Consider the following 25,502-nt stretch of genomic DNA (forward strand, 5'->3'; position numbering starts at 1 on the left):
TGTGTGTGATGTGCCTTCATGCGTCACTCTATTTATGTTGTTCGCAGCCCAACGGTAGCGGCCAGGGCAAAGTCCCGGGGTCATTTTTGCTACCACCGCCGCCTCCAGTGGCCAGACCTGTGCCCCTTCCTATGCCTGATTCCAAATCCACCAGCACTGCCCCAGACGGCGCCGCCTTGACTCCTCCATCACCTTGTAAGTGGACGATGAAACCGAAACCACAACGCCCAGCGTCCCCAGCCCATCCAAACAGTCTCCACTGCAAAAAGAAAAGCCCCCTCCCTCACTGCCAAAGCCCCCCAACCCAGAGTGCCACGGAGCCTCCCACCCGGACAAGAGCAGAGCTGAGCCCCCCAACCACGGCCTCCTGGGCCTTAGTTGCACCAGCCAGCACCCCACTAGCCCCCCTGCCCGCCCGCTGCTCCCAGCTGGGGCCCCTGGCCCAGGCCCCTCCGGGGGGCGGGAGAGGGAGCACAGTGGGGCACACAGGCCAGGGGTGCTGGCCAGGGGGGGAGGGGGGAGGGGAGGCACAGCCATGCCATCTTCATGCCTAATTGCTGTTTTTTCATTTTTTGTTTTTTCGTTTTTTGATTTTTTTGTTGTTTCGTTGTGCCCCCCCCCCCACACCAAGAAAATTAAATGTGACCACAAGGCGACGCCACCACCATCCCCTTTTTGCCTTGCCCCCCTCACCTCCATTCTGGGCCCCTCAGGCCTCTAAAGGTGCAGCAGGCCAGCCCCTGATCCCCTCCCCTTCAGCCTTCAGTCTCACATTTGGTTTCTCGTTGTTCCTCTTTTTTTTTCCCCCTTTCCCATCCCTCTCCCTTCCCTCAATTTCTTCCCCAGGTTGGATGTTCCAAGGACAAGGAAGGGCTCTGGGCCTTGGCTTACTTCATCTCTTTCTCTCTCTCTTTCTTTTTTTTTTTTTTTTAAAACCGATGACAAATTTTGTCAAAGGGAAGAGAAAAATCTGAGTTGAGAGGCCCAAGCTAGACCCGACGACGCTTGAAGGACAGGAGAGGCGGAGGGTGGGCGGCGTGCCGTCTGTGGGACTGTGGGCGGGGGGTGGGCAGCGCTTCGGGCGCTCTGGGGGCTGGCAGGCCGTGGGCCAGGACTTCGGGACAGCGGTGGAAGGGGTGGCCCATCTCACCACTTTTCTTCGTCTCGCGCTCTCTGTCTCACCTTCTTTTTTCTTGGTTTGAGTTCTTTTCCCCTGTCCATCCTCTTCATGCCATCTTCTCATCTGCATTCGCCACAAGACACGAAGTCATGGTCATGGTCATTGGAGGTGGGCAGGGTGGGAGAGGGGGAGCCAGGCTTCGGGGTGGCTGGGGGCCACTTATGGACAGAATCTGGTGAGCACGGGGTCCCTGGGGTGTATCTGGTGCAGGGAGGGGTGGGTTGGGGGCTCCCAGTTAGCTGTGACACTCCTCATCCTCTCTGGGGGCATCCTTCCTCCTGGGTGCAGCGCCAGTCCCCTCCCATAGGGCTCCAGTCAGACAACCCAAGAAGAGCTCCTGGGTATTTGGCCCATTTGCCCCCCCAGACCCCAGGACAGTTGCCCCTGGTGCCCAAGCCCTGGGGCTCTGCCAGGCCCTCTGGCCTCCTCCTCCTCTTGTACCTCGGGTCCCTGGGAACCGCAGGACCATAGGACCTGGCTCATCCATCAAAGGAGGAGAATGTCTGCCGGGCCTGAGCCTTGCCACCCCTGTGCCTGAGCCAGCAGCCAGCTCCCAGACCCCTCTCTGACCCTGACCCACCCAGCTCAGCCCTCTATTGGGACCCTTCAAGTTTCCCAAGCCACCGGCCGAGTCCTTGGGCCCAGGGTGGTAAGTGGTGCAGCACCCAACTAGGCACCCCAGTTGGAGGGGTGGCCTGGCTGAGATGGCCTTCTCCAAGCAGGGTGGGGCCAGTCTGCCAGAACTCCCACCCTCCCAGGCTCCCTCTTCTCCAGACCCAAGAGGGCCAGTAGGAAAGCAAGGGTAATTGCTTCGGGTGCTCTGGGAGGAGGGGTATCCCTGGCCCTGCCTAGTGCCTGTTTAGGGGACAGAACTGGGTCCATGGGGCCTCAGCTATAGCCTCCAGGGCCATGAAAGAGGATGCCTGGCTGCAGCGGAGTGCCAGGGGTGGGGGACTGTGTGCTCCTGGTCCAGTGAGAGGATGAGGGGGCCCCTCCGGCCTGTCCTTCCCACTGCCAGCTTAAGCCCAGGCAACATGGTCTAACCTAGTCTCTCCCTCTCTCAGCAGTCCCAAAGGGCAGTGCCCGGGCAGGCTCCAAGTCCTCACGGGGTCTCTCCCTCTCTCCCCTGCTCCCCACAGCATTCGCAACGACAGGCGCCTCCTCTGCCAACCGGTTTGTCAGCATCGGACCCCGGGACGGCAACTTTCTGAACATCCCACAGCAGTCTCAGGTAGGAGGCCCTGCCCACCAGGTGGATGCAGGCAGGGTTGGGGGTATCTTGGTGTCAGGGAGGAGGCAGGGATCCTTGGGGCAGTCCGGGAGAAGAGGCTGGGGCAGGGCTGGAAGGCTCAGGCTTTTGCATGCCCAGCTGAGCCTGCCTCCCCAGGCAGCCCCCAGGCCCCCTGGCTAATCAGCTAATTGGATAATTAGCTCTGACAGCCCTGGCCCTGGGGAAGGCAGCCAAGGACCCAAGGCTAGAGGCGCTCTGGGCCAGGCCTGGTGGAAGCAAAGATGGAAGCAGGAGGCTCCATCCGGAGGAGGACAGGGTCTGCCTTGTTGCTTTCCTTTTGCTCCGGCTGGATGCCCTAGCCCCTGGCCCTCCCCTCTTCCTTGGTTTTGGGTGGGCTGGGTCGGGGGTGGAGGAGGGACAGAGGCAGCCTGGTGGGCCACGTGCCCAGAGACTCTGGCACCGAGGGTAAGGCAGGGCTCAGAACCGCCCTGGAGGGGCGGCTCCCCCACGTCCTATGAATCCTGTTAGAGGGGAGGCCAGGCTGTTGGAGCCCCCAGTTCTGCTGCCATCTGCCCCCAGTTCTCACAAGGAAATGCCACCCCTCCAGCCTTCCTGCTGGAGGCCCCTGGACCTGGTTTTGCACAGGCATCTTTGCAGCCACATGCACGCAGGCCCTCTCCTCCCTGTGGCTGTCCCCCAGAGGCCGGGAATAGCCTGTAGAGCCCAGGGCCCTCAGGGCACCAGGGACCAGCCTCAGGAGCAGGGCAGAGGCAGCGTTTACAGTATGAGGCTTCCGGGGAATGGAGGGGAGGGGAGCATGCAAATATCTTTTTCTTTTGCCCATTTTACAAAAACACACCCTGTGAGCCCAGGGCCTTGGAGGCTTCCTCAGCCCTGGGGCCACCTCTTTCAGCTCCTGCTCCCTCCTTGCTCTGAGGCCCAAGTCCAAAGAAAGTTGGTGGATGGAAGTTTTGTGTGTGTGGTTTAAGGTTTTGTTTTTTTCCCTTTTCCTTTCCCTCCCTAAAAAAAAAAAAAAAAAAAAAAAAAAGAAAGCCAAAAAACTTTGTCAAACTTCAAACTTCAGAGCTCCCTAGTGGCAAGGAGGGGAGGGGAAGAGAACTTCAACCCCCTCCAGCTTCCCACCCCCTTTCCCCAGAGTCACGTCTGACCCGTCTGGTTTCCAGGAGCAACCAGACATGATGTAACACCCAGATGAACTTGAACTTGGGGGTGTTGAGAAGAAAAACAATGGCTCCGAGCAGGGGCTGGAGCCAGCCCCCTCCGCTCTGTGCCAGGGAGGCCAAGAGAGCCCTGCTGGTAGAGGGCAGGAGGGGGTGCCAGAGGAAGGGACAGCAGGAGGGCCTCCCCTCCTGGCTCTGGGCTGGCACCAGGCGGCAGGGCTCCAGTGCTCCTGCCTGCCCACCCTCCCTCCCGCTGTCCGCCCTGCAGCTCTGACTGTATATTCGCTTGCTCACTCTCGGGGACCACTGCCACGAGCCCTCCCCATTCACCCCGTTTCCGCTTCCACATGCTTTCCCTTCTTCACTTACTCTGCTCACTTTGCTTGGATGTTGGGGCCAACTCAGAATCTGAGGCAAGTTTGGGAAACAGTTTTTCTTACCCTTGTTCCTACAAGGAGCCTTGGGCTGGGGCCCTGAGCAGGCAGGTGTGTCTGGGGATGGGGGTTGCGGGGCCGGAGTCGGACAAGCCGAGCCGGGAGCCCTGGGGCCTGGGGGCAGGCAGGCGGCTGCAGCGGGCGCAGGGGGTCCAGTGGGGGGCGGTTTCCACAGTAACCAGTGACTTTAGCTGATCTCTGGAGCACCAGATGGAGAGAGAACAATAGAATGAGGGAAGAAAAGAGAATTTTACCAATTTTGTCATTCCCTGGGCAGCGCTTTTTACTTAGTTTTAATCAATTTTGGACCTGGCTCAGGAAGCAGGGAGGGGTGAGCAGAAAAAGCCGCTCTGTGCTTGGCAGCAGATCCCCCGTTTCTGGGACCCGTGGGGAGGCACCAGGGAGTCCCGTTGGAGTTGTCTTTGTCCCTAACTCCAGGCCTGGACCCAGAGTCTTCCTCCTCTGAGGGTGGGGGGGCCTTCAATCTGAGCACTGGTGGCTGTCTCCCCTGCCACTGTGCAGCTCAGGAGACCCCAGCGGGGCCAGGCTTGGCCTGCCAAGGGCAGAGGGGCCAAGCAGGTCCTCCCTGTCCTGGTTGTCCCCGGCCTCTTTTCCCTCACAGGAAGGGGGAGGGGCAGGCGCACAGCCAGGGTGATGGTGTAAGGGTTCCGGTGTCGTCTCCCCTTGGGAAGGTGGTGGGGGGGGGTGTCCCAGAGAACACTAACACCCGAGCCTGCAGGGACAGGGGGCTCACCCAGGCAGCTCCCCCATTCCTCGGGCCAGGACCGAAGCCTGGGAGCTGGCTGCTGAACCAGCCCTCCCCCAGCCACTCTGAGAATGCCTCAGGCCTGGGTTTCCTCCACACCTTGCTAGGCCCCCATGAGCCTGCATTTGGCCTAAAATCAGTCGATGGGGTTGAACTTTGGGCAGGTGCTCCAGGAGCTCCATCACAGGAGGGCAGGTCTCCTCTGTGCATGTTGTCCAGTACATGGCAGGAAGTGTAGTATCTCTGCCCACCCAGTAAATGCTAGCAGTGCCACCAGTCATTGTGGCAACCCCAAACCCCCGTGTTTCCAAATGCCCTCCACCTGCACTATCCAGTGTGGCAGCCACTGGCCACATGTGGCTGTTTAAATTAAATAACTAGAGAAAAACTTAGTCCCTTGGTCACACTAGCCATATTTCAAGTGCTTAGAAGCCATGCATTGTTAGTGGCTACTGCATTGGACAGCACAAATAGAGAATATTTCCATTGTCCCAGAAAGTTCTAGATGATCTCCGAGGCCCTTTCTATCTTCTTTTTTCCAGTTTTATTGAGATATAATTGACATATAGCATTGTATAAGTTTAAAGTGTACAACATAATGACTTGACTTACATACATCACGAAATGACTACCACGATAGGTTTAGTAAACATCTATGATCTCATATAACCAAGGCCCTTTCTAACTCTAAAACTTGATGTCTCCATCTCACGGTGGACAATGGCCTGCAGTTCCAAACCAGAGCCTGAGGGCTGTAGGCATAATCTGTGTGACCAAAACAAGTGTTTTAAATATTGGAAAATTTCACATGAAATTGTGGGGACTTTCAAGCTTTTTTTTTTTTCAAATTAATAAATTAATTAATTTATTTTTGGCCGCACCACATGGCATGTGGGATCTTAGTTCCCCGACCAGGGATCGAACCCGCACCCCCTGCACTGGAAGCTCAGAGTCTTAACCACTGGACGGCCAGGGAAGCCCCTCAAGCTTCTTTTGAAAATTTGGCTGATCTAGCCACCCTAGGCCCTCACCCTGATGTGGCAACCTTGGCCACAGCCTTGGAAAGGTGCGGGTGTCCTGGTCACCACAGACCCTGCCTCCCTGTGAACATGCCACACATAGCTGTTACGAGCATTGAGTCTGAGCTGCCCCCTGCATTTGAGTCCCAGCTTGGCCCTGTGGGCTGTGTGGCCTTGGGCAGTTCAGCCACCCTCTCTTCACCTGGCTTCTGTGCAGGGCTGGAGTGAGGATAGAATGAGTCAGCACCAGGTGCATGCTCTGTAGTTAGCTGTGCTTGGCCTCTGCAGATCTGAGTCTGTGACCCAGAGCCGGGGAGAGGCCCCAAGATGCATTTTCAGGGAGCACCCCCCACCATTTTGCCCCGAGGGTACCACCAGGCATACCCAGGCACTGTAGACCATAGAGGAGAACCCCCTGCCCTGCCCCTTGGCCATGAGGTGGGGCCAGAGCCTTTTGTGGAGGGTTCTGCCAGGCAGCCCAGTTCCCAGGGGTCCACCCTAGGTGTGTTTTGTACTGAGTGGCTGCCAGAGCCTGTTTGTGGGAAGGCGGCGCCCCCTGCTGGCACCCTGAGGGAAGCGATGCCCACCCGAGGGAGCCTCAGGTCTTCCCCAGGGCGTGGTGCCCAGGAGGGTAGAAGATCAAACCCACTGGGCTACTGATCCCTTCCCCCAGGCCTGGTACTGCTAGGGACTGAAGCCATGTGGTACCTACCCCTCCCCAGAGTTTCAGGCTGTGGGACCTTAGCTGAATTATGCAGATGGGAATTTCTGCTTTTAATCCAAAGAGACAGAAAGAAAACTCAGCAAGAAGCTGGGCTACCCCCCACGCCACTCCCCAAACCCCTCTGGGGACAAAAGCTGTAGCCTGGCATCCTCCCCCACCCTCCAGGACCCACACAAAAACCTAAACAATTGGAAACATGGCCAGATCCCAGGTCTGTGCTTGTGCCAGTGCCAGCCATGGGGGTTCACCCGCTGGGCACGGTACCTACGAGAAGGCCAGCTGGACTCTAGCACCGGAGGCAGGGTCTCTTGGGGGGTCAGGATTCCCATTGGAGGGACCGACAGAGTGGGGATGTACCTCTGCATGAGGTGTTGGTGTCCGTGGCTCTGCTGGAGCTGGACCCTCCAGGGGCCTCAGGAACCAGCCTGGAGTCACAGGACCAGGTGGGAGCAAGAAGGGACCTGCCCCTGCTATTCTCAATATCGCCTCTTTTTTTGTCCCATTTCAGTCCTGGTTCCTCTGATAAGATCGACAAAAGAAATGGCAAAATGAAAAGAAGAGGTTCCTCAAAAGGGGGGAGAAGAAATTTTGAGACGTGGAAAAATCCCCCAGCCCAGCCCAGCCCCACCGAAAAGCAAAAATTAGACGTCGTCAGCCACTCAGCCCTTCTCTCCTCCAGCCCGGGGACCCCTGCAGGCCCCCAGAAGCAGCTCAGTTCTCGGAGAGCCTCAGAAGAGGTCTCGGTGGAGCTGTGCACCAGCAGCCAAGCAGAAAGAAACATGCAAAACGGACTCTGTCAAGTAGAGGACAGAAAGAAAGGATGCAGAACTGCCTTCCTCCCCCCACATCCCGTCCCGGCCTTCTGGGGAAGGAGCAAAATCCCCAAACAAAGCAACCAGCACAATTCTGAAGGGGCCTGTCCCCCACCCTCACCCTTCCTAGGGGAACCCCACCCTCGACTAGGGCCGGAGCTTCACTAGGGAGCTCAGAGGACCAGCTTGTAAAGATGATGGGGTGCAGATCCAGAGGGCTCTCCCCTCCAGACTCCACCCCCTCCCTCCCTCACTGCCTTTGCCTCTGGCTTCTTACCCCAGCTGCTCTGGACCGGGTGAGGCAGGGTAGCCTCGATGTCCCTCTGCCCCACCCTCGGGCTAGAAGCCCCCCGACCCCGGCTGGGCAGGGGGCATCTCCCGGAGCTAGTTTTGTGCTCCCAGAATGGAGGGTGTTCTACCACCCGACCCTGAGCTGCAGGGGCAGTTCCCCGGGCCCCAAACCCCTCTGTACAGTCCATAGGAAAAGGTCGGAATGCTCTAGACAGCCCATCCCAGCCTGGGACAGGTCCCCTCTTCCTTCTCTCCCAAGGCAGGCCAGGAAGGTCACCGTCCTGACATGCTACAAGTGAGGGGAGGTGGGCCCCAGGTTGCCCCCACACCCCAGCCCCGCATGCAGGTGCCCTCGCTCCGCCCCATTGGTCCCTGCCCCTGCCCCTACGCAGACAGCCCTGCTGTGGCCGGGCCGGAGAGTGGAGCAGAAAGGGGACCCCGGAGTCGAGCGAGGAGGACGAGGCAGCCGCCGCTGCTGTCGGCTAAACCGCCACCTGCGCTAGGTAGGCGTCCTGCTTGCCGACTTTCAGTTCCTTTGGAGGGTGTTGGGTGTCGTCCTTTTTCAAAAGTGTTTTGGAGCTTTCTCTGCCCCCCCCCTTTCCCCCCACACCACCCCCATGGCCACTTCTCTCTGGATTTCAGCTGTAATGTCTTTACTCTTTATTTAGGGGTGGGGCATTCATTGTTTCGGTCTTTTGCTGTTGCAATTGGGAACTCCTCCATTTGAGCAACTTGGGAACAATTTGGTTAACACACCACAAGAAGTAGCTCTCCCCCACCACCACCACAGCCCCTTCCTCCCCCAAGGGATGGTTGGGGGCCTGTCCAGAGGGTCTTCAGAAGCCCCCCTGGGAGGGAGGGGAGCAAAAGCACACCCAGCCCGCCTCCAGGGTGTGACTTGGCCCCTCTGGCTTGTCTTTCTGTGCCTTACTCCCTCCTCCCTGCATCTTGGCCCCCTTCTGGAGTCCTTGTGCCTCTCTCTCTCTTTCTCTCTCCTTCTTAACTGTATGAAAACACAAAGCACAGGTCAGGATCCTCTGAAAGTCAATCAACCCAACGTTGCACCACATAGGGGTGGGTTATGGGCTTTATTTATTGTGAATCTAGTTTGTGAGGCTGTGGCCCCAAGCAAAGGGAGGGAAGGAGGGGAGGGAGGTGGCTGGGGAGGAGAGGAGAGCTCTTACCTGCGGCAAAAGGGGCCAGCTTGAGTGGTGCCTCCTCCCCAGCTGGAAGCCACAAGGTGGCTGGCCCCAGGGGTGGCTTTTGTTGGAAGTTGAGCGAAGCCCCTCCCCCATCCGCGTGCAGCCCTCGGGGAGGACCGGGTCTGAGAAGCAGGGGATAGGGGAATCCGCGGGAGCCTGGGGGTCGTGGGGAGTAGGGCGGGGGGTGGGGGGCCGGGTGGGCCGGGCGTGACGCGCGGTCAAAGTGCAATGATTTTTCAGTTTGGTTGGCTAAACAGGGTCAGAGCTGAGAGGGGAGCAGAAGGGACCCCTGCCCCCCTGCCCGGCCGCACACGCCCCTTCCCTCGAAGACAATCGGGGCCGCGGGCGCGGTGGGCCCTCGGGGGCGGGGGTCTGCGGGGCGCCCGCCTAGGCGAGGTCGGAAGCTGCAGGCCAGCTGGGCCGGGGCGGGAGCGCGCCCTGCAGGGCTGCCGGGGTGGGCACGGGGGTTGGGGGCCGCTCCTTTCCTAAGTGGTGTTGTGAGGGGCAGGCGAGGGGCGACGAGGGCGACAGGAGATGTGGGGACGTGTTAGAAGAGAAAAAACCCACAAAAAATATATATGGGGGAAATGAACTTTTTTTTTTTTTCATTGAACCAAGTGCAATGCATCAGAGAGTTTTCCTATCTTTGTATGTTAAGAGATTAAGAAAAAAAATTCTATTTTTGTTGTAATGTCCTCGCGGCTCTGGGGACGCTAAAAGAACCGGGCCTGCCCCGCCTTGTGCGGGGGTAACGAAAGCTGAGTGTTTTTTCCTTTTTTTTTTTTTTTTTTTGTTCTTTTTTTTTTTTTTTTTTTTAAGTCGTTTTCCTGCGTTGACGAGGATGATCTGGGGTTTTTATTTGTTTCGTCGTTCGTTCTCGGTTTCGGTGGGAGGGCTGAAGGAAACGTTCACATTTTAGAATTGAAAAAAAAAAACAAAACAACACCTCGACATTAAAAAACCAACACAAGATCAAAAAGGAAAAGGACGAGAGAAAATTATTTTAAAGATAATTCAACATAAAAACCCTGGTGCTTCTTACATTATAAAGTACGTTTTAAAAAACCCACAAACTATTATACATAAGTTTATGAATCAATTAAATATCCTGCACTTGTTAGGAACACGCATATCCCTTCTTTGTTGAGTTTAACGGAACGGGACAGCGGCGTGCGCCCGGCGGCGGGCTGCTCTGGCCGCGGGTCTCCCCGGGCGTCCCCTCCCCGGGGCCCAGCGCCCCCTCCTCGCCCCATCCCCGTCCGGGCCCGGGGGCGCGGCGGCGGGTCCCCAGCCCCTCCCCCGCAGAGGTCAAGGCCAACGAACAAACGTCCCCTCCCTCCCTCTCCAACCCGAGCGTCCTTCTTTGAGCCAGACGCCAACTTGACCCTCACCAGCATTATCAGGAGCGCGCTCAGCAAGTTGGTAGTTTCTCCCCTCCCCCCGCCCCCCCCCCCCCGCTTCCCTGGCGCCCGCGACTCAACACCACCCTCCCACCCCCACCCCGGTCACCCTCCGGGGAGTACGGGGAAGGCTCGACGCTCCAGGACAGGACCAGCCAAGCTGACAGGTCGATTCGCCCAGGCCCGCGCACGCACGCACGCACGCACACGGCCCCGCACACAGCCCCATCCTACCCTGCAACCAACCCCGTCGACTGCCTTACACACCCGCCCCCGCGCTGGCCGGCCGACCTAGTGCCTTGTTCTCACCCCCGTGCTGGCGGAGCGGACGCCGCGCTCTGGGTCCCAGAGGGGCCGGGTGGCTCAGACGACCCACCACTTCCCCACCCCGACCGTGCTGAACGGACACCCCCACACACACACGAGAGAAAATAAAGGAGCAATAAAGTCACGAGAACTTTCGTCCCCCAATCGAGAGCCCGAGGGGCACCCCAGCCCCGCCTCTGCTCCCCCCCACCCACCCTTGGGGCGCCCCCCTCCCCCCGCAAGCCAGCCTGGGCCAGCCCCGCTTCGGCCCCGGGAGATCCGTGCGCCCGACCAGCACCAGCATCGCGGACCGCAAAGGCCGCCCGTCCCGTCAAACAAGTTTCTTCTTAGGCTAAGAAACGCAGTATATACGAGTATCTCTATATATAGTACTAATGGATTTGGTGTGCTTCCCCCTTAGCGTCCCCGTCCCTCCGCTCCTCTTCCTTCAGCCTGGTCTCCCCCTCTCTGCCCTCCACCCCCGTCTCTGCACTGAGATACATAAGAAACAAGGGTAGTTTACTGTCTGTTTTGTTTTCTGGGTTTTCAGTGTCCTAGCGGAATGCAAGTAGGCAGCCAGCCCGTACGTTCCCTCTCCGCCCCGCCCCACCCCACCCCGCCCCCGTCACTGCGCTTCTGTTATACCATCTTTGCCTGACTCTCTCCGGCTTCTCCATTGAATGGCTAATGTGTATGTGAAATAAAGAAATAAAGAAAAACAAAAGCCAAGAGCGCCTGAGCCTTCGCTAACGCGATCGTGCGGGACAGTTTCGGGATCGGTGGGGTGGGGCCGCCGCATGGATTCTGCGCCTCTCTCCTCCCGCCAGGCCGGCGGCCGCCACCGTCGAGGAGCGCGTATCTCTTAGTCTCCGGGAGGGGGCGCCGGTGAGAAAGGAGTAGGCTCTCCGGTCCCTCCCCGCCTCCCTCGGTGACCCCAGCACGGAAAAATGCGGCACCACTTGGGTCCGATGACCGCTCTGACGTGTTGGTTCCCAGACCCCTCCCCCGGGAGGGGTACGCGGACAAGGCCACTTCCAGCGGGCGGTGGGCGATAAAAGGGTCTGCAGGGCCCCCGGGGGCGACGGTCGCCCTTCCAGACCCCCGGGCCCTTTCCCCTGTAGGGGACTCTTCACTGGTCCTTCTTCGGGGGAGTCATCTCCAGAGCAGGCGCTGAGCATCGTCCGCCCCTTCCTGGACGGCCCTGGGCTGAGTTCCCAGTGCCCTTCGGCTCAGAGGCGACACCGTGGAGGTCATCGCACCTCCGGACTCACAGCCGCTTTTTCTGTCTTGATGGGTCGGCCCGCCCCACCGGGGCTGCCATCGGGGCCGCCTGGGGGCGCGGGCTGCGGGCGCGCCACCACCTCGGCCCTGCGACAAGGCCCGCGGCGGGCGCCGTCGTCCAGGGCGCGGTGCGCCGGCCGTTTGCGGGGCCCTGGAGGGGCGGAGCCTGCGGCCAGAGCCGCTGCCTGGTCGCGCAGCAGCCGCACCAGGAAGCCGATGTATTTCATGGCAAGGCGGAGCACCTCGTTCTTGCTCAGCTTCCGGTCGGGCGGGTGCGTTGGCAGCAGTTTCCTGAGCTCGGCGAAAGCGCCGTTCACGTTCTGCTGCCGCCAGCGCTCCCGACTGTTGGTGAACACGCGCCGGGCCACCTTCTGGGGCTGGTGCCCTGAGGACAGGAGTGGCAGGGTTGGCGCCATGGCCCGGGGGAGGCAGGCACCCCCACCTGCCCTTACTCCAGGCTCCCAGCACCCTCATGGGACTTCAACCCCGGCGGCGGGCTGGGGCTTTCTCCACCCAAGGGATACACACGTAGGATCCACGTGTAGCTCTCCTGCCAGTGAGCAGCCCCCGCAGCCCCACCTCTAAGCTGCCCAGACAAGGACTATCACAGGCCCAAGCTGCAGACAACTGAAGCCTTCTGTACCTCTGTCTACACCTTGATGTCAACGGCTGAAATTCTCTAGGGAATGCGGCTGCCGGTCCGGGGAGCTGTCCCTTTGGTTCTCATTCTCATTCTGAGAGTTTCTCTCCCTGTGATTGGGGTGCTGTTCATGTCTCAGGTGGCCTTGTGAACTCCTGGTATATCTAAATGGCTGTGGTGTGTGATCATTGCCATGTGGTTGTGCTTGTGTGGCTAATTCCTGTGTGGCCATGGACCTCAGTGGCTGTGGTTGTGTATCTGTCTCCTGTGTGGTTGTGGTCCTGTGGATCTCTCTTGTGTGGCTGTCTCTTGGATGGCTGCTGTCCCGTGGCTGTTTCCTGTGTGCCTGTGCATGTGCGTGGCTGTCATTTTGAAGCCCCCATGCCATGCTGTGTTTTGCCGTGACTCTTTGTGGCTCGTTGGGTGGCTGTGCTTGTGTGGAACTGGCCATGGGTCTGTGGTTTTGCACGTGGGTGTAACCTGCCTGAGTACTGAGCCCCTGTGTGGGCTGTCCTGTGTATGTCTGTGTGCAATGTCACATAACCTTTCCCTGTGGAAGGTTATGTGACAGACGTGGGCCCCAGCAGAGATGGCTGGGCGAACACAAACCCATACTCACCCTCAGCCAGCTCCAGCTCACAATGGCTTGGTCTCCGCTTCAGCCGGCTGCTAGGGAAGATGCTGAAAGGTCCTGCCGGCCCAATGTAGAGGCTGTAAGGGGTCGTGGGTCACTAATGCCTTGTGGGTAAGGACCCTGACCCCGGATTCCCCCCAGGCCCCAGTCCCCCACTGACCTGTTGAGGAAGGGGTGAGGGTGGTAATGCAGGGCCAGGGGCGGTGGGGCGGTTCCCAGGGTGGAGAGTTGCAGCAGCGGGGGACGGAGGGTGCTTAGTTCCGTGGTGGCCATGGCTGCCCCTGGGGGCCTGGTGTGGCCCAGGCTGATCACTGGCACGCCAGGGGGCAGCCTGGGTGGCGAGGAGCCTCTGTGGCCCACCTCCTCCGCCTTTGGGGGCCCAGGCGAGGCAGGCTTTGGGGGCGGGGCAGGCACTGGGCTGGGGGCACACACCATCTTGGCCTTCTCGGTCATGGTGGGGCCCACCTCTGCCTGGGCCTCGGGCGGGCACATGGACCCCGAGGGGGTGCTCACCTGTGGGAGGAAGGAAGCCAGTGGGGAGGAAGGAATCAGAAGCCACTCCCCACCTTTAGCCCAACAGAGCCCTCAGATGGGAGGAAGAGTGGAGGGGATGGCAGTTCAGTGGGCAAAGGCAGATGCGGGGTGGGCCCAGAAACTACCAGGACATGGGAGGGGGTCCAGCACAAGGACAGGAGGTGCCCACTGAGGTGCTGGGCAGCACTGAGCTCAGCAGTGCTGCTTCTGAGCTGGTTGTGACCCATGAGGCCTTAGTTGTAGAGCCCCTGAGCAAATTTCCCTTCTTCCAGAATCCCCTCTCGCCTGGAGCCTGGAGAGAAGGGCAAGGCAGGGAACCCATGATGGACCCTTTGACCACAGGATGCCTCTGTAACCCTCAGATCTGATCCCAAGACCCTTCATTGACACCATGGACCTTGGAATCCCTCCACGACTGACTGCCCCTTCACTGACCACTGCCCCCTGGCTGACCATGTGGCCCTCAGCTATAACCCTGAGGCTCTTCCCATTGTCTCCATGTCAGACCTTGAAAGTCCTCCATAATCACTCCAGTGACCACGCCCCCACCCGCTGAAAATGTCCCCTTTACGAACCCTGTGACCCCACTGCTGACACTGACTCCAGATGCTAACCCTACTGCCCAGCACAAAGTCATGCCCCAATCCTCCCTCTGGCTCTTGTGTCCTCCCACCCTCCCCACCCCCCATCAGTATCCACCCCTTTGCACCCTGTTTCCACATCCCTGTTCACTCTTGGCCTCATGGCCTGGCGTGTCCCAGCAATGTCTGGGATTCCTGGCCCCTCTGCCCTGTCTTCCCTAGCTAGGTCCTGGGGAAGCTGGCCTGGTCTTTCACTTAGTGGGCCCCCTAGATGAATGACGGAAGGAACGAATGAATGAATGCAGGTGGGTCCGGGATCCCCCAATTTCAGGCCCACGCCACTCTTACCCCAGCACTGCTCCGGATGCCTGCTGATGGCCGTGACTCTGTCCTTCAGGTCCAGGATGCGGTTCCGACTTCAGGCAAGGCACCGCCACCCGCTCGGGCCTCTGCGCTCCGCTCCGTGCTGCTGGCAGCCGGAGGCCCTGTCTGGGCCGCAGCATCAGGCCGCCCCTCTTCCTTGGCTCCCAAGGGCCACCGCGGCGGTGGCAACAGGGTAGGTCCCTCCAGGGAAAGTGAGCAGCTCCGAGCCGCCCGCCCTCTCCCCGCCCCTGGCGGCCGGGTTTCCTCCCTCTCACCCCTGGCGCAGCGGCCGGAGGATGCTGGGCCAGTGCAGATAAGGGCCTGGCTGCCTGGCCGCGCCTGATAAGGAGCCGGGCTGACCCCGGAGGAAACCAGCGGGCGGGGATCTCCTAGCGCGGGCCTCAAGTCCCCGCCCCCAGCCGGCGCATGCAGGACTGACTGTCACCCCTCAAGGCCTCACCTTCCATCCCCCCAGGCACTGAAGGATCCCAGCCAGGGTGCACACCCCTAGGAGTGAGGTGCCCAGTTGCATGCAGAAGGGACACTGAGGCAGGGATGGATGCAGTGGTCCCTATGTCACTTGGGTCTGTCCTCCAGCTTTGAATACCCCTTGCTGTGTCCGTGCTGATGGGGGTGGAGGAGAGCTCTTTCCGGCCCTGCTGGGGCCTCGTGACCCAGGGGCCCCCTTCTCCTCTCCTCACCCTGCCTGGTTCCTCTTTCTACAGAGTGCCTCCCCGCCTTTCTGCCAACCCCACCCCGGAGTGGGGCACTGACTGGAGAGCAGTTCTGACAGTTTGGCCTTTGGTGTCCAGCCTAGGCAGGTGTCTTGGGCCCCCCCTGTGCACTATCCACACCACCTTTCCAGGCCCAGGAGGGTGAGAGGAAGTGCCACAGCTGGGGGAGATTTCCTCCGATGCCAGAGCTGGCAGAACCTTCTAATAGGTGCCTCCCCAGCAGGTCCCCACAATCCTGGGCCTCTACGTCACAGGATCACATAGCCCCAACTCAGAGGTCCTTGGCCCTCATCCCACAGTGGGGGTCACTTCAGGGTGGACGGTGATAAAGAGGCATTGGGTAAATATCTTGGAATGGTGGTAAAGCTCAAGATCCTGCTGGACCTCACAAAGGGAGGGGTGCTGGGTACAACAACATAAGCAGTGACAACACTGTCCCTTATCCCCAGCAACCTCCCACCGGGTCAGTCGTACTTTGCCCAGTGCATATCTGGGTGACTGCAGGAGCCCCAGGCAGGCCCTCAGCTGCCACCCAGCACCGAACTATCGCCCCCCTCTCAGGAATCAGGTGAAGCCCAGGACCCCACAAGCAACCTTGCTACTGTCCCAGGGAAGCAAGAGTACAGTTCTAAACAGACGAGTTAACTCTGGTATCCCTACAAGGTGGGTTCCGGAATTAGGTTCATTTTACAGATGGGGATGAAGCAAGGTAAAGGGTGCTTGCAGGGTCCCACAGTTACCACGTGGCAGGCTGGGGATTCTGCCCCAGGCCTCTTCGTTAACGCTGCCACCCGCCCCTGCCCTGGGGGGGGAGGGGTTGCAGCAGGCTGCCGGGTGCCTCAGTGTGCGAGCCCGAGGGGCCGCAGGGCAGGAAGCACCTGGTCTGGAGCGGATGCATGAGGCGCCTGGTTCCGGTCCGGCTTCCGCCACCGGGGCCCTGGGGGGAACTGGGCCAGAGAAACCAGGCGGCGAGGTGGCGGCGGCGGGGGCGCGAGTCTAGAACACCAGCCTGCGCGCGAGCCTGCATCCAGGGGGCGCGCCCACGCTGGGAGGGTGGGAGGAAGGGGAAGGGGGTAAAGGTCCCTGCGGGCGTGAGCGCACGGCTGCCGCCCCGTGGCCACCTCGGGAACGGCAGGCGCCAGCAAATGGGTGGCTAAGCACCTTGCAGGAAGTCGATCAGCTCCCCACCTCCCCAATACAGACAGAACACTCCAGTCAGAAACGATGACAACACCTCATTCAGGCAGGGACAAACACAGCCCAGATGCACAGAGCTCCCCGAGGGAGTTAAAACAGATGGACAGAGGAACAGACCCCAGACAAGCAGCTGAAGAGATGGACAGAGCCCCTCCAGCAGATGGACAGACACACCACGGGCAGCCTCCCCATTCAGACAAATGACAGTCAGGGGAAGGTGAAAAGTCTTTATTATTGGCTCAGTCTTTGCCTGGACCAGCAGCAGCCCCAGGCCCAAGGGGGTTCTGATCGGGGGCCTCTGGACGGTCAGTGGGGGTGGCTTCAGCAGTGGCCTTGGGTGTCAGGGGGCTATGCGAGTAGCAGCACTGGTCCCCCCGCTGACAGGTGCCCTGGTGGGAGTATGATGGGTGTGAATGAACCCTGGCCCGGAGCTCAGCAGCCTCCGCTGGGTTCCTTCCCTGGATGGGGAGCTCACTCCCACACACTTGCCTGGCCCCAGTTCTCCCAGCCCTGCCTGCCCATTGGCCCAGCCCTGTTGCTGGGAGGAGAACCCATGCGTGCTTCAGTGGGGGCTGGGGGGCACCTCACCTCCTTGAACCTCTTGCAGGGAAATGTCTTGAGCTGGGCAGCCCGCTGGGCCAGGTCCTCATCCGGCTCCTTTCGCTTATTTTGGAGCAGCTTGCGTCTCTCTTCCATAGCTTCGCCTGCTGCCTTGCCTCTGTGTAGGGAGATGAGTAGCGGGGGCTCCATCTGGCCTCTGTGCCCACTCCCCCCAGCCAAGCCCCACCCCCATCCCACTCTCACCCTGGCCGGGCGCGGGGCCGGGGACCCCAGTTGGCCTCGGGGTTGGCCTGGAAGCGCTTGAGTCCTCGCTGGCGGGAGCTGGGGTTGGCATCGTCCCGGATGGTGAAGTTGGCCTGCAGCCTAGGGAAATGAGGGTGGGGGCTGAAGGGCATCTGCCAGGCAGGCGGGCACACACCGCCCAGGCTGCCTGCCCACCTCAGTGCAGCTCGATGTGCTTTGGGAAAACTGTGTCTGCAGACGTCAGGTTTCTATCATTCATTTAATAAACATTTATCAAGTGCCTACGGTGTGCCTAAAAATCTGCTGCCGGTAAAGCTGACATTCTAATGCACAAGACACGCAAGCAATGGGGCAAATCAGAAATCAGCAAATTATAATGTGTGAGGGCATGAGATTAAGAGTTTTGGGGAAAAGAGAGCACGGTAGAGAGAATGGGGAGTCTGGGAAGGAGTGCAGCAAGGACACCGGAAGAAGGTTCAGGGAGAGCCATGAGGGCACCTGAGGACGGCACTCCAGGCAGAAGGAAGAGCCATGCAGAGGCCCTGAGGAGGGGCTGTGCCTGGTGAGTTTGGGTGAGGAGGCCAGTGTGGAGTTGGGGCGGTGGATGAATGAGGACAGGGAAGTGAGGGGGAGATGGTGCAGGGCCTGCAGATAGAACTGTTTCTAGTGAGCCAGGTGGGAGCCACGGAGGGTTCTGAGCAGAGGAGGGACGGGATCGGACTTGTGCTCACAGGTGCCCTCTGGCCGCTGCGGGGGGAACAGAATGTGCGGGGAGGAGAGCTGGGGGACCAGGGTGAAGGCCACTGCACTGGTCCAGGTGAGCAGTACTGGGGCCAGAATAGGGTGAGGGCAGAAGGGGAGGGAGAGAAGTGGATGGATTCTGGATCTCACTTGAAGAATGAGCATGTGTCTGTGAGGAGAAGGGTCTGTGTCGTCTACTTCCCGTGCCTGTGGGCAGCCGTATCTGTGCCATGCCCTTACCTGGGCTCCACACTGAGAATGCGGAATGCCGGACTGGTCTCCGACAGGCGCTCCCGCTTCACCGGACACTCCTTCTCCTGGGAGGCAAAGGTTAGAGGTCAGAGGATGCTGGCACTGACCATTCCCTGCCTTCCCAATTCCATCTGGTCAGGCCTGGCCTCACCCAGCAGCGCATGATGTCCCAGAGGGCCGAGGAGGGGGCGTCCGTCTTCACGGCATTCTTACAGGCGTGGGAGAGGGAGACCCGGAAGCCAGCATGGAGGAGGGCAGACCTGGGGACCAGGAGGGATCGTGAGGGGGAGGGGAAGGCTGGACCCCAAAGTCGGTGCTGACCTGTGTGTGAGTGTGACCCTTGTTTCACGGACTGGCATGGCTGCACGTCTCCTGGTGACATACATTGCCTGCATAATGCCAGCCACCTTAACAGTAAGACTATCCCCCTGGCCAGGGCTCATGGCTTCTAAGAGCTGTTCTAAGCCCTTGTGCATGAGAAGCCCTAGACCTGGGTTATGTTGGATCTCCATTTTATAGGGGACTCTAGTCCAGGAGGGACCCGACTTGCCCAAGGGCGCCCAGGGGTCAGGCACAGGCTCCAGCCCGGGCCCGGCCTCACCTCAGCTGCAGGAGCCTGGGCGTGCTGCAGTGGATGGTGCTGCTGAGCTGGTCCAGCGTGTAGTAGAGAGGTACATCCAGGAGCTCCTGCCAGAGGGGACGGGATGGGTGTGGGGCGGACCGAGGAAGGATGGCTGGGCACCAGCGGAGCCTCCTCCCGGTCACGGCGCGGTCCCCACCTCAGCGACGACGCTCAGGACCCCACGGATCCGCTCAGCGGTGTGGAAGCGGCCAGGGTTGGCGCTCACAGCCTCTAGGACACGGCCCACGAAGTCTAGGTCGTGGAGGGGCTCTGCCCACATGGGGCCACCAAGCTGTGGACACACAGGGACCAGATAAGCAGGGGATCAGGACAGCCAGGACCCCCGCCTCCCCCTGGCCTTTCCCCCCGCACCCCCGCGCAGCCCCACCTGGTGTCGCTGCCCACAGTGCTCACACTCTGGGGCCACAGGGGGACCGCAGGCTGCAGAGAACTTGACCCTGCACAGAGAGGGGTGAGGCTGGGGGTGGTGACCCTGGCTGGGATGCCCCCTTCACCTTCCTCCCCAGCTCGCCCTTGCTCACCGGCCACCAGAGGCTCCTGATGCTTTGCCAAGGCGCTGGAGGTGGAACGCCCCGCAGCCCACACACTGGAACACCAGCGCCTGCTTGCTGTGGGAGACAAGGGTGGCCACCAATTCCTAGAATGGCCACCACACCCCAACTCTTCCCTCAGGATGTACTGGGTCCCCATTGGGCTCCCCAAGGCAGCCTTCCCTCCCCCCTCCCCCCCGGGAAAGGCCCCGTTACCTCCCTCATCCATCACCCTTCCCTGCCCCAGGCAAACCTGGCCGAGGCCTTGACCTTGGCCTGGCCGGTGAAGACACGAACAAAAACGCGCACGTAGAAGTCAGCGCTGATGCTGAGCAGCGGCACCACAAAGCGCTGGTAGCAGTTGGCGTGAAGGTCCAGGCTGTGCAGGACAATCCTCAGGGCCTGGCGTGGGGGATGGGTGCCAGCCATCAGTCCTGCCCCCACGCCACCTCCCCTACAGGGAGCCACACAAGGTGCTCGCAAGTACAGGGTCAGGGCCGGCTCCCTGGGTTCTCAGCCCAGCCCTGAGTGACCCTTGGCAAGTGAGAGCCTCAGTTCCCTCATCTATGAAATCACACCAGTCTGTCTCTTTAAGGCCCCGGCACTAAATGATTAAGGAAGGGACTTCCCTGGCGGTCCGGTGGTTAAGACTCCATACTCCCAATGCGGTGGGCATGGGTTCCATCCCTGGTCGGGGAACTAAGATCCCACATGCCATGCAGCACGGCCCTCCCCCCCAAAAAAAAATGATTAAGAAAAGCACAGGCCCAGTAAAACCAAACCTCTTCTAATTAGCATTCTCAGCATGCCCCGTGCTGTGTGATGTGGCACAAGGACCTGCATTCCTCTGGGCAGGATACTGGGTGCTGCAGAACTACTGGGGCCTTCTCCTTGCCAGAGGCTGCAGTAAGACTCTGACAGGGGAAAGGAGGCAGTATTTTCCAGACTGACCTGACAACAGGGTCCTTAAGGAACAAGGACAAGAGCTCTCCTTTCCCAGCCCCTCGACATAGCCAACCCTACCTTCTTGAATCCCCATAGCAACCTGGTGGGGTCTGGGTCATCATCATACCCATTTCACAGATGCAAAAACAGAGGCCCAGAAAAGGTGAAGTCACTTGCCCAAAGCCACTAGCAAAACTAGGACCTAAACCCAGAGCCAAATGCAAACCTGGAAAAACTGCCTTTAAAAAATAATTTTGTGGACAACCCTGATGGCACAGTGGTTAAGAATCTGCCTGCCAATGCAGGGGACAAGGGTTTGATCCCTGGTCCAGGAGGATCCCACATGCTGCGGAGCAACTAAGCCCGTGCACCACAACTACTGAGCCCACACGCTGCAACTACTGAAACCCACATACTCTAGGGCCTGCGTGCTGCAACTACTGAGCCCGTGTGCTGCAACTTCTGAAGCCCACGCGCCTAGAGCCCGTGCTCGACAACAAGAGAAGCCACCGCAATGAGAAGCCGCGCACCACAACGAAGAGTAGCCCCGGCTCGCCACAACTAGAGAAAGCCCGCGTGCAGCAATGAAGACACAAAGCAGCCAATAAATAAATAAATAAGAAGCATAAAATTAAAGATAATAATAATAATAATAATTTTGTGGGAGTTCCCTGGTGGTCTAGTGGTTAGGATTCTGGGCTTTCACTGCTATGGCCTGGGTTTAATCCCAGGTCGGGCAACTGAGATCCTGCAGGTCATGCAGAGCGGCAAAAAAAAAAAAGAAAAGAAAAGAAAAGAAAATTGCAAAGTTGTTGAAGTAGAGAATACTAGAAAGAATAATGTAATCACCCACTCTTATCCTGGGCAAAACTACTGCCCCACCCCACCCCCAAAGGACCATATTTGGCAGCCATGCTCTCAGGAACTATGCGGGTTAAAGAACGTGCTTGTTGGGACTTCCCTGGTGGCGCAGTGGCTGAGACTCCGTGCTCCCAATGCAGGAAGCCCGGGTTCGATCCCTGGTCAGGGAACTAGATCCCACATGCGTGCCGCAACTCAGAGTTCGCATGCCACAACTAAGGAGCCCGCCTGCTGCAACTAAGACCCAGCACAACCAAAAAAACAAATAAATAGATAAATATTTTTTAAAAAAACAAAGAACGTGCTTGTCATCGAAATCCTGGGATGAATCTGGCCAAGCAGGTCTGGGGGTGGGAGGAGAGTTGGGAGGCCCCTCACCATCTCGTGGCAGGCCCGGCTCTTGAGGGCCATGGCCCCGTACTTGCTGTAGCATGTCTCCCCACTGTTCCCCGCCAGCACTGCCATGTCTGTGCAGGTCACACACAGCAGCCCTGTGGGGAGGGACCCGGCAGTGAGGACCCTCCAACACCCCAAGCCCTGCTCAGTACATAACCCCCGCAACCCATCCCCACCCTGCCCTCGCATCAGGCTGGCCTCACCTCCTTCACTCACAGCCTGCACGGCTGCATCCAGGAAGGGGGCGGGGCTGCCATAGGGGTCCAGGTCAATGACATCAAACCGCTCCGATGCCTTCTGGTGCTGGTACATCAGCATCCTAGGAGCGAGAGGGCCAGGTCCTCAGCCCCCTGCACCAGGGACCCGTGCTGTTCCCTACACATGTTCACTCATACAGTGTGATGGTTTTGGCCTGGACTTGGGGGCCAGCTGCCCGGCTTCAGATCCTGGCTTATCCATCTGCTAACTATATTAACTTTTCCTCCTTGGGTCTGTCTACCTATCTAACAGCGGCAATAATAATAGGGAATTCCCTGGCAGTCCAGTGGTTAGGACTCCGTGCTTTCACTGCCGAGGGCCTGTGTTCAATCCCTGGTCGGGGAATTAAGATCCCATAAGCCATGCAGCGCGGCCAAAAAAAAAAAAAAACCCCAAAACAAAAAAACAGAAAAACAAAATGGCAATAATAATAGCCAATACTGACGTAGCACATATTTACCTGACACTGTTTCAAGAGGTTTATAAATGTATTAACTCATTTAATCACACAATCTTCAACAGATTTGAAACTATTGTTGTTCTTTGCAGGTGAGAAAATGCAAATGCTACTGACCATGTAATTTATAACTGCAACCCTTCCTTCGTCCATCCCTTGTACCCTGTTATTTTCACCCCTGCCTCCAGCACTTCTCACCTCTAGTTTACTACACAGTTTATTTATTTGTCATGATTATTGGTTATCATCTGTGTTTTCTACTAGATTCTTTTTTTAAAAAAAAAAAGATTTATTTACTATTTATTTATTTTTGGCTGCATCAGGTCTCTGTTGCGGCACGCGGGCTCTTCGTTGTGGTGAGTGGGCTTCTCTCTAGTTGTGGCGTGAGTGTTTTCTCTCCTCTACTTGTGGCGCGCGGGTTGCAGAGCGTGTGGGCTCTGTAGTTTGTGGCACGAGGGCTCTAGTTGAGGCGCGCGAGCTCAGTAGTTGTGGTATGCGGCCTTAGTTGCCCCGCGGCATGTGGGATCTTAGTTCCCTGACCAGGGATCGAACTCACGTCCCCTGCGTTGTAAGGTGGATTCTTTGCCACTGAACCACCAGGGAAGTCCCCCTATTAGATTCTAATATGGTCAAGAAAGCAAATATTTTAAATTCATTTATTTTCTGTAAAGGGTCAGGTAGTAAGTATTTTAGGCTTTTTGGGAGACATATGGTCCCTATCACATATTCTTCTTTTTCTAAACCTTTAAAAATGTGAAAAACATTCTTAGATGGCAGGCCATAAAAAAACAGGCTGTGGGCCTCGCAGGCTGTAGTTTGCTGACCCCTGCATTATGAACTCCACAAGGTCAGGGATTTTGTCTGTATTGTTTACCGATGCAGTCCTGACAGGAAGAATGGTGCCTGGGGACTTCCCTAGTGGTGCAGTGGTTAAGAATCTGCCTGCCAGTGCAGGGGACACGGGTTCGATCTCTGGTCCGGGAAGATCCCACATGCTGCAGAGCAACCAAGCCCGTGCGCCACAACTACTAAGCCTGTGCTCTAGAGCCCTCGAGCCACAACTACTGAGCCCACGTGACACAACTACTGAAGCCTGCGTGCCTAGAACTTGTGCTCCACAACAAAAGAAGCCACCGCAATGAGAAGCCCGTGCGCCACGACAAAGAGTAGCCCCTGCTCCCCGCAACTAGAGAAAGAAAGTCAACGCGCAGCAACGAAGACCCAACGCAGCCAAAAATAAATAAATAAATTTATTAAAAAAAAAAAAAAAAAGAATGGTGCCTGGCACTGGATATACACTGGTTCACTTGACTGAATAAAAGTACGAGAAGTTGAGTCTAAAATGGAGACCATAATGGTACTTATTTCCACCTCCGACCACAAGCTACACAGCTATAATCAGTAACCCCTATAAAATACATTAACCCCTATAAAATACAGCAACCCCTATAAAACTACTGTCCTTGTTTTATAGACAAGGAAACTTGGGCTCTAAGAGGCTAAGGCCACTCTCCCAAGGTCACAGAGCAAGACTATGACACAGCCAGGATTTGACCCCAGGGACCTTTGTTCCAGAAAGCACCTTCCAGCAGCTAGCCTCTACTGCCCAGCACCTACCGGGCATCTGCCTGGCTGGGCTGTACAAGGTGGGCCACATCGTTGAGCTGCACATTACGGTGCATGAGATCCACGGCTCGGGCAGAGGCATCATTGGCAACCACGGATCGGAGCCCAGGCACCTCTAGCGCAAAGCGAATGGAACGTAGGCCGGAGGCTGCCAGGCCTTCCAGCACTCGCAGGCCTTCCTGTTGGAGTAAGCAGGGAGCCCCACTCACATCCATGCCTCCATCCTCTGCTGGGCGCCAAGGAGCCCCCCCTCCCAGCTCCTATTGCTCTCCCCCTCCAGGAGCCTTCCTTCTTTTACCACCCACTGGACTCCAGGGCTGCTACCTCCTACGTTCAGGCCCCACCTCGCAGATATCCCGCACGGCAGCTGTTCGAGGTTGGTCTCCCGGGGCCAGGTTTGCACCCTCTTTCAGTTCAGCCTTGTCCTCCTCTTGCTCCAACAAGTCCACGACCACCTTTTGCACATCCTTCTCACCTGGCACCTTGACTGCAGCCATCCAGAAGCACAAGTTAGGGGATATCAAAGCGCCATCTGAGAAACCTGCCCCTACTCCTCAGAATACAGAAGATTCAGGGAAGAAAATCTTCCCCAAAGTCCCTGGAGAAAGGCAGAGGAGCAGAGCCCAGGGCCTGCTACACGGCTGGACTCTTCCTGGAAGGTAAGGGAGAGAAGGGGCGGGGCAACGAGAGAGCTCTGCGTGACACCCCTGCCCACCAGGAGCCTGGACCTCTACTCACTCTGGATTCCTTTGGCCCCAAGTTGAATGCGAGCAAACTCGGTAATCACAGCACATCTGCGGGAGACGGAGAGTCAGCTCACACCCCTTCATCCTCATAGACCCACTGCCCTCTGCCAAGCTGACCCCGGACCCTGCTTACGTCAGGTCCCGGTTGAACTCCTGCACTGGATTGTAGAAAACTTCGTTTGCGCTGGGGAAGACGATCTTGGCGGCCCCCTCAGTGACCGTCGTCTCCTGAACCTCAGGTGGGCGCTCTTCTCCGCAGGGTTCGGTGCCATTCTCCATTGCCGCTGGATTTGGCGGCCCTTGGGGCTGCCCCTCCATAAACCGGGCTCTAGAGAAGCTGCGGGCGGAGCGGAGAGTCAGGCTTAGCCACAGAACGATCCTCGCACGGAACATCCGCGGGCGCCTCTGCCCGCCAAGCCTAGTTCGAAGGGCGGGGGAGAGAATAGCCAAAGCATCACAGAGTTGCTTTCCTGGCCGAATGGCCTACACAAGTGTAAAGTAGGGACTAAGGAAACCCTGTGACCTCAGTAAATTGACACCACCCCCCGTCTTTGGAGGACTGTCCCTGAGAAGCCGGAAGCCCTCGAGCGGGCCCACCCATGGTCCGGATCCCTCCCCGCGTCGCCCAGGCCCCCCTCACCTTCTCTTGCGGCACCGAAAACCAAATTGGTCTCGGTGCACGTTTCCCCAGATTAGGACCTGGGCGCCGCCATGTTGGCACAGTGGGAGGGCA

General features: G+C 58.5%; 3 protein-coding genes across 6 annotated transcripts in view; 1 reads left to right on the forward strand and 2 right to left on the reverse strand.

The window, feature by feature from the left end:
* NFIX (nuclear factor I X) overlaps positions 1-8,997 on the forward strand; it is a 95,718-nt gene extending 86,721 nt beyond the window's left edge. For 2 of the 3 annotated variants that reach the window (XM_061190352.1, XM_061190353.1), the window contains 2 exons: positions 2,320-2,411; positions 7,044-8,997. In XM_061190352.1, the coding sequence (XP_061046335.1) occupies positions 2,320-2,391 (72 nt within the window). In that variant the 3' untranslated portion in view covers positions 2,392-2,411; positions 7,044-8,997. Of the gene's footprint in view, positions 1-47; positions 196-2,319; positions 2,412-7,043 lie in introns of all 3 variants that reach the window. The other variant, XM_061190354.1, reaches the window with a different exon arrangement.
* Positions 8,998-11,785: 2,788 nt separating this feature from the next.
* Positions 11,786-14,860, reverse strand: LYL1 (LYL1 basic helix-loop-helix family member). Its single transcript, XM_061188729.1, has 4 exons — positions 14,565-14,860; positions 13,262-13,614; positions 13,087-13,178; positions 11,786-12,212 (listed from the first exon to the last, which is right to left on the reverse strand). Exons 2-4 carry the CDS (start codon positions 13,591-13,593, stop codon positions 11,797-11,799), a joined length of 840 nt encoding a protein of 279 aa, XP_061044712.1. The 5' UTR covers positions 13,594-13,614; positions 14,565-14,860; the 3' UTR covers positions 11,786-11,796.
* Positions 14,861-16,723: 1,863 nt separating this feature from the next.
* On the reverse strand, positions 16,724-25,493 carry TRMT1 (tRNA methyltransferase 1). 2 transcript variants are annotated; one of them, XM_061188731.1, is made up of 17 exons: positions 25,410-25,493; positions 24,903-25,187; positions 24,762-24,817; positions 24,368-24,510; positions 24,015-24,202; positions 21,886-22,001; positions 21,665-21,777; positions 19,734-19,882; positions 19,472-19,558; positions 19,318-19,387; positions 19,087-19,221; positions 18,909-18,994; positions 18,459-18,567; positions 18,296-18,372; positions 17,315-17,434; positions 17,099-17,228; positions 16,724-16,899 (listed from the first exon to the last, which is right to left on the reverse strand). In XM_061188731.1, the coding sequence occupies exons 2-17, from the start codon at positions 25,160-25,162 to the stop codon at positions 16,750-16,752; spliced, it is 1,989 nt and encodes a 662-aa protein (XP_061044714.1). In that variant the 5' UTR covers positions 25,163-25,187; positions 25,410-25,493; the 3' UTR covers positions 16,724-16,749. The 2 variants fall into 2 exon arrangements, with proteins under 2 accessions (XP_061044714.1, XP_061044713.1); XM_061188730.1 differs by having other exon boundaries at positions 24,903-25,106; positions 25,410-25,489.
* Between the last annotated feature and the right edge of the window lie 9 nt (positions 25,494-25,502).

The sequence above is a fragment of the Eubalaena glacialis genome, chromosome 4 (genome assembly GCF_028564815.1).
Source record: "Eubalaena glacialis isolate mEubGla1 chromosome 4, mEubGla1.1.hap2.+ XY, whole genome shotgun sequence".
Classification (NCBI taxonomy): Eukaryota; Metazoa; Chordata; class Mammalia; order Artiodactyla; family Balaenidae; genus Eubalaena; species Eubalaena glacialis.